Source organism: Scyliorhinus canicula, chromosome 6, assembly GCF_902713615.1.
Source record: "Scyliorhinus canicula chromosome 6, sScyCan1.1, whole genome shotgun sequence".
In the NCBI taxonomy this organism is placed as follows: domain Eukaryota; kingdom Metazoa; phylum Chordata; class Chondrichthyes; order Carcharhiniformes; family Scyliorhinidae; genus Scyliorhinus; species Scyliorhinus canicula.
Genome location: NC_052151.1, coordinates 184,057,404 through 184,070,259, shown reverse-complemented (window position 1 = coordinate 184,070,259; position 12,856 = coordinate 184,057,404). Strand labels below are relative to the sequence as shown.

The following is a 12,856-nucleotide window of genomic DNA, read 5'->3' as shown; positions in this document are numbered from 1 at the left end:
GGTGGAAGTGAGGGCTTAAGTGGGTCGCTACAGACTTGATGGGCCGAATGGCTCCTTCTGCACTCTATGTTCTAACAAAAGTTTCTTACTCCCAAAGGCAGGAGCCCAATGAACTGCAGCACACAGCAAACCACAGCTCCTAGCCCTTGCAATATGTGTCCCTCCTTACAGTAGGATTTTTGTGAGGTACCAATAAACATTTTGGCCTGACTCTCCCTCAAGATTTGCAACAGCTGTTGAAGAAGGACTTCAATAACTAGAATCGTCTTCCCTCTCGGAAGATGAGCTAAAATATGATGTAGACCACTCCAACCTCTCCAACCACTCAACAGCTTCATCAGTATCTAGGGCAGACAAGGCCCACATACGTTAGCTTGTGCCTTACAATACCCCAACAAGCTCAAAATTCAGCAGGATGCATTGCCCCAAATGCAGCAACACAACAGATGTTGAAGTGGCAAAGATGGTGTTTTTTGGGTTATCATGAGAGGGTGGTTGGGTGTCATCTCTCTCAATTTACTACTGGGCTTTCCAGACTCAAACCTTTGTTCATCGCTCTTTAAAAATGACTTTATTACTGGAAGTGATGTTGAGGTGTTACCTGACGATGCATTCCTGTTTCTTGTTTTCGAGGCCAGATTTTATGCCCCAACAACCATTTTCATCGACGAAATTGACTCCATTTGCAGTCGTAGGGGAACTGCTGAGGAGCATGAGGCCAGCAGACGAGTGAAGGCAGAGCTACTTGTTCAGATGGATGGTAAGTGCTCTCTCCCCCCCCCCCCCCCCCCCCCCCCGCCGCCCAATTGGTGATGGAACCTTGCCCAAATGTTAGCCGGTTATTTAACCATGGAGAACATCATAACCAGCCCTTGTGTTTGTTTACGTTAACTATAAATGAAGCACAACATCTCAGTTTACATCCACATTACCAAAGGATGCTTCTAATTAGCAATCTTGTTAATGTCTTTCTTTGTTGTTTGCCCCAGTCTAGGTGTGCTGAGACCGATTGTGGCACATCAACTGCTGATCTAACTAAACACAAGATTGGCACGGGTTCACTAATAAAATAGAAAATGCCGGTAATTCTCCGCAGGTCAGGCAGTAGCTATGGAGGGAGACTCAGTTAATGTCTCAGATCAATGACCTTTCATCAGAGTGCAAAAAGATCAAGATAACATCAGTTTTAAGCAAGCACAGAGGAAGGGAATGAGAGCGGCAAGAACAGGGAAAATCTGATGGGGTAGAAGTCGAGAGATTAAAAGACAAAAGGATGAGAGGCAAATGATGTTGGTATTTGGAAGAGTAAAGAAACAACATTTAAGTGTAGGGAAAGTATAAGTGGGAATAGAAAAATAGCAGCAACTCTTATCTGAAAAATAGGGGCAGGAGTTATGATCTGAAATTTTTGAATTCATTTTAGACTCTAGATCACTATAAAAGGCCTAATCAGGAGATGAGCTACTGTTTCTCACTTATGGTGAGCTGAATTGGCACAGTGTAGGAGCCTGAGAACAGAGAGTTTGCAGGCACTGTGGGGCAGAAAATTTAAATGACATGTGACTGGAAGCTCAGGAACACACTTGTGGACTGAAAGGTGTTCTGCAAAGTGATGACCTTAATCTATGTTTGGTCTCCAGAGTGGAGGGGACTACATTATGAGCAGTGAGTAAAAGTGCAAGTCAATTGCTAATTCCCTGGTTCTTGGACATTGAGGAGGTAAAATGCTGGGTGTCGTTGTTGCATGGGAAGAAGATGGGGTATTGATAATGTGTGAACCAAGCTGTCACAGAGGGATCAGTTCCTTCTGCATGCTGAAAGGAAGGGGGGGGGGGGAGCGGAGAAGATGTGGCATCATTCTGGATGTGGCGGAAATGGCAGGGGGCAATCGCTGAATGTGATGGTGTGGAATGTGAGGACAAGAGGCACCATATTATTCCAGGAGGGAATGTGAGCAGAAGTGTGAGAAATCGAAACCTCCTAATCTTGAAGTGTAAGAAAGTTTTTTTTGCTGAATAAAAGCTGTCAAAATCTTTCACCTTGCACTCAGAACACTTCACAGGAATACCAATACAAGGGGGAAACTACAATTAATATTGTATGAAAAGAATTTACTGATTGGTTGGCAAGCTCTCATCGGTAGAGGCATTGCCATGGAGAATGCAACAGGTGACTTGACAGTTAACTGCCAAGCATTGTTTAAAATTTAAATCAAGCAGTTTGATCCTGATTGAGGGCATTGCCCTGAGGAATTAACCAGTAAATGGCTATCACTTATTTTGCTTAGCTTCCTTGTTTTTTTTACATTGTTTTCTTTTATCTCGGTTTTTTTTTCTCATTTTCATTCTCCTTTCTCCCTTTTTCTTTATCGGTTCTCTGCAGCAGGAACTAAATTGAACTTTGAATGATGTGGAAAGTTTCAATTTGATGTCACTTTCAGGTTATATGAAATATATTATTTTTATATCTATTTCCCCGTATTAGGTGTTGGAGGTGCATCGGAAAATGATGATCCTTCCAAGATGGTAATGGTTCTAGCAGCTACTAATTTCCCATGGGATATCGATGAAGCTCTAAGGAGGCGTCTAGAAAAACGAATTTACATTCCGTTACCTTCAGGTACCGATGACAGTTTAGTTATACTGAAGTGTTAATTGGTCGGCACAATAGCACAGTGGTTAGCACTGTTGCTTCACAGCAGCAGGGACCCAGGTTTGATTCTCGGCTTGGGTCACTATCTGCAGAGTCTCCATGTTCTCCCCATGTCTGTGTGGTTTCCTCCGGGTGCTCCGGTTTCCTCCCACAAGTCCCAAAAGATGTGCCTATTAGGTGAATTGGACGTTCAGAATTCTCCCTCTATGTACCTGAACAGGTGCCAGAATGTGGCAACTAGGGGATTTTCACTGTAACTTCATTGCAGTGTTAATGTAAGCCTACTGTTGACACTGATAAAGATTATTATTAACTAGTTGATGAAATATATAGCAATTGAAGCCTCTAGCGTGCAATGTAAGCTTGGCCTTTCTAATTGTTATTAGACTAGGTTAACATTCAGCTTTATGGATATTGCATTCAAAATTTGTAACGGAAAAGAATCGTTATTTAACAGAACATATTTTTGATTCTAAGGTGTTGCAGATTCCTTGTTACATTTGGTTGTGGAATACTATAACCTACATTTTCCTGTTTTGTTTAATTCTACAGAGTGAATCCTAAGTTATGCGGTTTACATTATCTTTAATTGATGACATTGTTTAGCAAAGCAAATGTGAAAAGGAGCAGCAGGAAAATCTTGACATTTTAATGGTGTAAATTCAGTATTTTGACAGTCTTGGTTCCAGGATCGAATAAAGACCCTGTTGGGTGTCAGCATTTACCTGTAATGGTGCTTGTCTGGTGATATATACCAAAATAAGTTCAATACAAATTCAATCTTTATTTCAGCAACGGGCAGAGAGGAGTTGCTACGGATAAACCTCCGAGAATTGGAGGTGGCAGATGATGTCGATGTCAAAAAAATAGCCGAACAAATGGAAGGGTATTCTGGAGCAGATATTACCAACGTTTGCAGGTTTGTTTCAACACAAAAGTATTGAATTCTTATCTCTTGATGCTTTATAAACCTCAGTTGTACAGCAAAATGAAATTGAAATCTAAAAACTACATGAAAACCAAAGACACTCAAATTGTTTACTTGTATATCTTGAAAACCAAAGCGGAGTTATGTGTGCTGGTAAGTGTTGGAATGAACATGCAAAACAGACTAACTGTTCACATTTGATTTGCTGTTTGTGGAATCTTGCGATGTGCAAATCGGGCTCACTTTCACTTGCAAAACAACAATGACTGCCATTTTAGAGTAGCATTGGGATAGCTTGAAGATGTGAAATGCAATCTCTTCTACTTAAACCCTCATCTATATATTCTGCACGGATGCTTATACTGCACCCCCTACCACCCCCACACAAACTTGAATTCTTATGCACTTGGTCATTTGCTTACACTCCCATGCTTGTACCTCATTCAAACTTAAATACAATTTATTTATACCAATTTTATTCCTATACTGATACAGCAACATCTTTCATTTTTCTTGCATCTTGAAGACTTAGTTCATAATAAGTTCATAAGATATAGGAGCAGAATATGCAATTTGGCCCATCGGGTCTGCTCCGCCATTTGATCATAGCTGATCTCATCCTGGCCTTAACTCCACCATTCTGCCCATTCTCCATAACCCTTCTACCCATTATCAATTAAAAATATCTAGCTCCTCCTTAAATTTACTCACTGTCCCAAGATCCACCACATTCTGGGGTGACAAATTCCAGAGGTTCTTAAAGCACTTCAGAAACGAAAGTAGACAGCAGACCATTCTTCTGCCTTTCAGTCATAATTTTGAATTAATGGTCCCACTTCATTGACTCTCTAAATAGTGAAAATAATCTTTCCCTAATTTCTCCTACCAAAATGTTGTATATTTTTTAAAAACCTCAATCACATTTTCTCTTTATTTCTACTAGAGTGGAGATTGCCTAAAGATCACAAGTATATTCTCATCACTACAGTTTCTATGACATCCTCCTCATTAATATATGCTATCCATTGGAGACAGGGATTTAGGGCTAGGTATTTTCATTAATGTGGAAGCTGATCCTTGTGTGAGGGAGGGGGTAGAAACTTGGGAAGGGGCTACTGGAGATAACACTGGGGATGCATAGCTTCTATTGATAGATATTGTAACTATACAAGGAGCAGTAGACTAGAAGGGGGGAATACATGACATACAGTAAGAAATATTAAATGACCTCAAGGAGGACAAAGTGGACGATATGGAACTCCTTCACAATCACAAATGGAGGCATTTGTGGCTTTGGTAGGGGAGTGGGCAGGTAAAATGTATTTGATACCATTTGTTTATCAACACTTTACACAGCCTTTTGCTGTGCTCATACTCCACTCTTGCTCTCTAATTATCTAATTATATTCCAATTTTAATTTTCTGCAGGGATGCTTCCATGATGGCCATGCGACGTCGCATCCAAGGACTAACTCCTGAAGAAATACGAAACATCTCCAGGGATGAATTGCAGATGCCGACAACCATGGAAGACTTTGGAATGGCCTTAAAAAAAGTTTCTAAATCTGTTTCTGCTGCAGACCTTGAGAAGTATGAGAAATGGATTGCAGAGTTTGGTTCCTATTGATCCATGTGAAACACATTTAGTTAGTACCAGCTAAATATTATTAAGTTCACTCAGGTAAGATGGAAGGTTGACTTCTTAAACCTCAGGCCAAAAATGGTTACCTTCAGTGCCCTATTTAAAAGTAATTTGCTGTCAAATCCTTACTTCTGTCCATCTTTTATTTCTTACTTTCTAGAATGTTTTTATTTAAATGGGGGATATTGACAAACCAAAGTAAGGATGTGAGATCTATGTTTTTTTTAAAAAATCAAATCAGTGCAAAGAATTCTGTTTAATTCTAATAATTATTTCTTTACCGATGTCAGTCTATTTTTAAAAAAAATGATTTTATTTAATGTCTTCTGGAAAAATTTGAATCTGCCAGTATGAGTTAATGTTTATAGTTGATGTTGAAGCAAGGATTAGTGATGACTATTAATAACTGTATGAATACAACTGTTTGCTTCAGCATCGATTTGGTCAGGGAGCTAAATCATAAACCTCATTCAGGCGAGTCAATTGTTTTCACTTCTGAATGGAATTGCAAGTAAGCATTAACCAGAATTTTTTGAATTACTATTTTTAATTACATTTCGATGGGCTTCCCTCTTAATTATTCTTGTAATTTATAATCCCTAAATCTCCTTAAAACACATCTTGAAATCCAAGTGACATGCAGAATGAGTACGGTGATAAGATGAAATTATATTCTCTTTTTCCCTGTATTCTTGTTCTCATTCATTTCAGTCTTGTTTATTTCCCTTTTCTTTTTTGCCCTCTGTTTTACTCTGATTTGTCCTTTCCTCCCTTCATCTTAACTCGTTGTTGCCTTAATCCTTTATGTGAAGTTGCTCCATAAATTATAAAGGATCAACCTTAAGGATGCCAAAACACATAAGCAGTCAGACCCACTGCATTTAATGCACACTTGTGACCCAGTTGAAAGGTGTTAGCAGGTTATACATTCCATAAAACTGATCTCTGAATATTTTAATAAATAGTCACTAGTTACAATCTTGATTCTGTTTATTCAGTCAGCACATGTAGATACAATGTATTATTCTAAAGGAAGGAATAGCATTTGACACACTTCCTGTCTGGACAATCACCTCATCTCCCCCCCACCCCCCCAAAGCTGTATAAGAGGGTTAATCTTTAGTTATTTTATTTTCTTCCTGTCAGATATTTTTGTTGTTTCCCACATTAGAAAATGCTTGATTCACCTTCTACTGATTTCTGTGTATTTCCCAGTTTAAATTCTGAAGAAAATCTTACTCAAAGATTGTGAGGGTGATTTTGAACATCTTTATTTTCACTGGGGTCCTCGATGCCAACTGTGCAAATCAGCAACATGCTCTGACCATTTTTTTCATTCAATTAAAGGGTGATGCCTGCTCCTAGTTTTAAAATGAGTCAAACACTCCCCTGTAGGAGGCATCCCACCACTAGTTCTTGCAGCTTTTAAATTGTTGCATCGCTTTACTACAGAATCAGTACAAGGATTTAGCGGGTCTGTTATCCTGCAGAAAATGATTTTGGCTGTAAGAACAGTTAAACATAATTGATTCTAGGGCAGCAAGGTGGCGCAGTGGGTTAGCCCTGCTGCCGCACGGCGCCGAGGACCCAGGTTCGATCCCGGCTCTGGGTCACTGTCCGTGTGGAGTTTGCACATTCTCCCTGTGCTTGCGTGGTTTTCGTCCCCACAACCCAACGATAAGCAGGGTAGGTGGATTGGCCACGCTAAATTGCCCCTTAATTGGAAAACAATAATTGGGTATTCTAAATTAAAAAAAAAAAAAATGATTCTTGGTGCAGAAACAAATCTAGATTGACACCACCCTATTCCCAGTTTGAGGACCAGTGTGCCATGGCTCATTAGGCAGGGGTAGACATATGGTTCACCTGGATTGTACCCAAATTTGACCTCCATGTTTGAAGGCTTGTATTGCCAAATGGAGAAACTTCATCCATGGATTTCACAATTGTCACTTAAATCCGTTAAAATGTAATGTTCCTGTTCGTTCTTACCTTAGTTTTTCTCCTGTAATCTTAATGTAATAGTAATATTCACCTATTCATATTTCTTCCATTTAGTTTGTGTGTTCGAATAAGACAACATAATTAATTGGGAACAATACTTGGGGTAAATCATCACAAGATTGATATTTTGTGTGGTTCAGTTAAAATTATCTATTTGTCTTGTTCCTGAGCAGACCAGCATCCTTTAAGGAAATTCTCTTGTGCATTGGCCATTTACTACGTTTGTGAAATTTTCTGTAGGTTAACTAAGAATGAATGTCTGACCCTCCATGTCTGCACTTCAAACTGACCTGAAATCTATGGCCTTTGACACTTATCATTGTATGTGGAAATGTGAAGAACATCCTTTTACCTCTTTGATCTCCACTCTCGATTTAGCAAAAAAGGTACACTCCAGAGCTGCCTTAGTTAATGAGGCAGATATTTGCTAAGAAGGAACAATGTCCATTACCTTTCTATTGGGGCAGAATGGTACAACTAATCAGAACCTGAAGTTTATGTTCTTATTTGTTTTATTGGTCAAAAACTGAATTGAGGATGATTTTAAATGAATTATGTCCTTATATGCACAACCGATTTGTGCAAAATGATTATGAAATGGAATTTGGAGATTAGACATCATTCAAGATGCTGAACCTTTTTTATACCAAGCCTATAGAGAGAAAGATGGAAACTCCTGGTGGTATATAAACCAAACATAAAGTGAAAGAATGGATAATCACATAAACAGACTGTGTTAAAACAATCGCATTTTCTGCAAACATTTATCAATCTGCATATTTGATGGTCCATTACAACAAATTGTTAATTTGCTATCCACCATCATATCTGTAGCAGTAAGATGTTCAAACTCAGGGCAGCACGGTGGCACAGGGGTGAGCATTGCTGCCTACGGCGCTGAGGACCTGAATCCCGGCCCTGGGTCACTGTCTGTGTGGAGTTTGCACATTCTCCCCGTGTCTGCGTGGGTTTCACCCCCACAACCCAAAGATGTGCAGGGTAGGCGGATTAGCCACGCTAAATTGCCCCTTAATTGGAAAAAAAATAATTGGGTACTCTAAATTTTTACAAAAAGATGTTCAAACTCAGCTTTTGAAACATCAATAACGTTCCATTTTCCCTCTTTGATTAAAATAAATTAAGATGTGCTCCAAAGAGTGAGTACAGTATTTTATAGATTTTATACACTTAATATTTGTACTTCAACTCTCCCAATACATTTCACTGTTTGTGTAAGGAACTGCCTTCAATAAAAGGACGCTGCTGAAAACATTTTGATGTACATTTAGTCCTGCAATTGAAGATTTGAGTTTTTCTGAATGAATCCTTTTGTGCTGTAACTGCTGACGCTACTAGAAAGTGATGATATTGAAACTGGAACTAGCAAAACCGGTGCTTACAAATACTCTACTGTTAAAACCTATGCAGAAACACATGCTGCAATCAAAATAGAAGATCCCAAATGGTCATCTAGTCCCAACGAAACCAAAGAGAACTTTGCCACCGAATCAGATAAGTATGTTTCGAGGCTCCAGGAGACAAATGATAGTCTGCAACATCCAATTTTTTAAAAATGCAACCTGCCAGCAACCAATCAACATATTGTGACAAATTTATTTTGGATCTGTCGGTGGGTTAAGATATCAATGTGTCCATAAAGACTGGCAATGGACTTTCAACATTGCTGGACCTGACGAACGTTCCTGACATGGGGAAGGAGACCAGGCTGACAACTTGGCACCAAGTGGTGACTTTATACTGTCACAGATGCAAGAGCTCTGCTTATACGGTCATGGGTGCAGGAGCCCCGACTACACAGCTGTAAGTGCAAAGGTTTGAAGGGCTATCATTAAAATATGCTACTGCTATTATTCACTTGTTATTGTTGATGCAGCTCTTTGAAGATTAAGGTCAGTGGAAGCGCAGGATTGCAATGCCTGCCGTGATGCAGAAAGAGTGCTGTCGTCATTCCTGAGTGCTTTGGTATTTTTCCTAGATCGCTGGGCAAGCAAAAAACCTTTCCAGTGATTGATGGAGCTCCAGTGATTCACAAGTATCTGATTTCGCAACTCCCTTCATGGGTGTTAACGATCACCCTGTCAACTACAAAGCACATGAAGGCAGCCTTGAAAACCTAGCAACAGTCCACATGTTATATCTAGCACCAAATCTGTGTAATTAAATAGAATGTTCAGCACAAACATCTAGCCTTCCAATCTATGCCATGATTCTGCTCCACATAGTGGGACACCTTTTCATATCACTCTAACACCATAATCCTTCTATTCCTTTATCACATGCTCATCCAGCTTCTCCTTAAAATGCATTTATGCTGCTTTCGCCAACTACCATGCTGTAGCAAGAAGCAGAAATTTACCTGTATTTATCAATTTAGTTTACTGTATTCGCTGCTCACAATGGTCTCTACACTGGAGACACAAAATCAGATTGGAAATGTTCTGGAGTCATCCCATCAGTCAAAACATAACCCCAAGTCCCTTGATCTCACTCCTCTGCAGTGTTTCATTGAACTCATCAGAGTTTTGAGGAACAGAACCTCGCCTTTCAATTAGACGCTTTACTGTCTTCTAGACTGAATAACAAGTTCAAGTTTATATCATTACTCCTGCCCCCATTTTGATTCCCTTTTCTTTGTTTATTTTCCCCTCCTGTTTCCTTTCAAATGACAGCTATTCAGGATACTGCCATATACACCTCTAGACACACTACTTTATTTTTCCTATTACCCTTTCGCCATTAAACCATTTGTCATTTAATGTAATTTGATCTTTTCTGTCTTCCCACTCTATCTTGTACCATTCCTGTTGTTCTTTTAACCGCCACCCTCCTTTTTGCTTGCTATAACGTCTCGGAACTGGAGCACTGACTTTTTCTCTCTCTGCAGATCCTGCCAGGACTGAATATCTCCTCCATTTGATATTTTTATTCCACATTTTGCCCTCGTTTTGTATTCTCGTCCCATCCCCCTGCAAATATTTAAACATGGCGCATGAGACCTTTAGCAGGAAGTAATTGAAATGTGAACAATGTAGAGGCAGAAAAACAACATGGTAGTGACTATAGACTTTATTTCCATTATCTCCACCGCATCAGCATAAAGTTGGTTTAAATGGTATAAAATGCAGAGCAGAATCTAAACCAAAGGTTAAAAACTACAGGGCAGTACTTTGGCATCTTTGGGTGTTTGACGAGCAATTCAGTAACATCTTGTAGCAAAACAATGCAACAAACACTGCACCAGGAAATATGAAAAATTATAACTCTTCTGGTGGATGCAGACTGAGGTGAGTGCGATTGTGCCAATTTATAATGTTTAATGAATTAATTGTTTTTTTAAAATATGTTCTCGGGCCATCACTGGCACACCAAGTAGCAAAGTATAGTGCAGTATTGTCACAGCACTGGGACAGTCTGAGACAGCACCTGGTATATACTAAATAGTACTGGGCCAGTATTAGCACACTTCAACAGTAATGACACAAATTGGGATAGTTCTGGCATGCACAGGAACATTCTGAGATTGGACCAGGACAGTCTGGTCAGGGAAGCACCACCCAGTGATTAGATTAGCCTGGATTAGATTAGGTATGAATATGGTGAACAAAATGGGAAGGGAATGGAAAGTTTATGTATAAAAAGATAATTTTCATTCTTCATGTGCCGCACTGGTCTTGCAGTTTATGGCAGTGTGCAGCTGAATGCAGTTATTACATCAAACGGTTTAAAGGCACATTATAGTTCTGATTGAAATTTCCTCTCCACCAACATAAGGTGGTTGGATCAGCTTTCATCTTGAAAAAAAATACTGTGGTTTTTGAACTCCAGCTCATTGTGTTCTGAGTTTTGAGTATAAACTGGCAGTAAGTCAGTGCAATAAGAAGATGTTACAGGACATGAGATCTGTGCTGGACGTTCACAAAAACCTGAGGTCAATTAAAACAGAAACCAAATAATGTGTCCAGTTATCGTGTTATAAGACATTGTACAGCATCAACACAGTCCTTGAACATGCTCTATAAGTACCTATTATATATTTATCCTAACAGCTAAAGTGTGATAATCCAATTGCTGTGCCAAACCAAATTTGCCACTGAAAGGCTAAATTCTTTCAATTAAAAAGCCCTCAGAAATGACATGGAATTACCCAAATAGTTAAACAGCTATATATATATATATATATTGCACCACTGTTTATGCCCCACATGGATCTCTTCCCACCCCACATCATCCAACTATATCAGTATATTCTCTTATTTTCATGTACATCATCCAACTATATCAGTATATTCTCTTATTTTCATGTACTTATCTAGCTTCCCCTTAGATGCATCTATACCATTCACCAACCACTCATGAATGGCTATTCCTTCAAACGTTCAGCAAGGTTATCTTGGTTTTTGGTGAGTGAACAATTAATAAGATAATCTATCCATGAAAAATGGGAGAAATAACTAATTAAGGTAAAATGATTAGGGTTGTCAAACATGCAATTCGGTGCCACAATAGGTGAATTAATGTCCCCAAGGGATAGATTTTAGTGGAAAAGTTAATATGCTTGCAGGGCAGCCTTTAATTGGTGACTAAGGTACTGAATGGATAACTTTCCATGGAAGAGGATTAAAAAGGATGGACTGAATGGGAAAGTACAGAAAAGAAACAAGCATTTAGCCCAACCAGTCTGCGTCAATGTTTATCCAAGCAAATCGTTCTAATCATATTTACCCAATCAGTGCCCATATCCCTACATTAGGGATATGTGGAATGCCTGCAAATGTTGGCTTTAAAATGGAGGAATAACAGTAGACAATATATCAAAAGCAACACCATCAATAACAGGACAGTTCTCCAAAACACTTCCAGCAAGGAAGTACAATAAAGTACAATACAAGTGAACAAATAAGACCTAATTCTGTTTACACATAGTACCCCTGTTAATGCTGAAATCAAGATATTTGTGATGGCAGAATGCACTGAAGTACGAGGATCTCCAGTTCCATCTTCAAATGTCCATGGTCATGTGGAGCCACTGTTTAAAAAACACAGCAACATGGGTTAAACAATGAAAAGGGTTGATCATGTAAAATATCATTTTGTGGAGATTCCGGTGTTGGACTGGGGTGAGCACATTAAGAAGTCTTACAACACCAGGTTAAAGTCCAACAGATTTGTTTTGAATCACTAACTTTCGGAGCACAGCTCCTTCATCAGGTGAATAAAGAGGTAGGTTCCAGAAACATATATAGACAAAGTCAATGATGCAAGGTGATACTTTGAATGAGAGTCTTTGCAGGTAATTAAGTCTTTGCAGGTCCAGATGGAGCAACTGGAGAGAGGGATACTCACAGGTTAAAGAGGTGTGAATTGTCTCAAGCCAGGACAGTTGGTAGGATTTTGCAAGCCCGGGCCAGATGGTTGGGGTGAATGTAATACGACATGAATCCAAGGTTCCGGTTGAGGCTGTACTCGTGTGTGGAACTTGGCTATAGGTTTCTGCTTGGCGATTCTGCGTTGTCGCACGTCCTGAAGGCCGCCTTGGCGAACGCTTACCCGAAGATCAGAGGCGGGAATGCCCTTGACTGCTGAAGTGTTCCCCTACCGGAAGGGAACAT

The 12,856-nt window shown here is 39.5% G+C and overlaps 2 protein-coding genes across 6 annotated transcripts in view; one reads left to right on the top strand and one right to left on the bottom strand.

Moving 5' to 3' along the window:
- Positions 1–9,097, top strand: part of LOC119967731 (katanin p60 ATPase-containing subunit A1-like) — a 35,875-nt gene extending 26,778 nt beyond the window's left edge. For all 5 annotated transcript variants that reach the window (XM_038800619.1, XM_038800617.1, XM_038800618.1 and 2 more), the window contains 4 exons: positions 634–760; positions 2,485–2,619; positions 3,445–3,571; positions 5,009–9,097. In XM_038800619.1, coding sequence (XP_038656547.1) covers positions 634–760; positions 2,485–2,619; positions 3,445–3,571; positions 5,009–5,207 — 588 coding nt within the window. In that variant the 3' untranslated portion in view covers positions 5,208–9,097. The remainder of the gene's footprint in view (positions 1–633; positions 761–2,484; positions 2,620–3,444; positions 3,572–5,008) is intronic.
- Positions 9,098–10,298: 1,201 nt separating this feature from the next.
- The window catches only part of capn9 (calpain 9), a 114,321-nt gene continuing 111,763 nt past the window's right edge, over positions 10,299–12,856 (bottom strand). Inside the window, exon 20 of the mRNA XM_038800615.1 lies at positions 10,299–12,273. Coding sequence (XP_038656543.1) covers positions 12,247–12,273 — 27 coding nt within the window. The 3' untranslated portion in view covers positions 10,299–12,246. The remainder of the gene's footprint in view (positions 12,274–12,856) is intronic.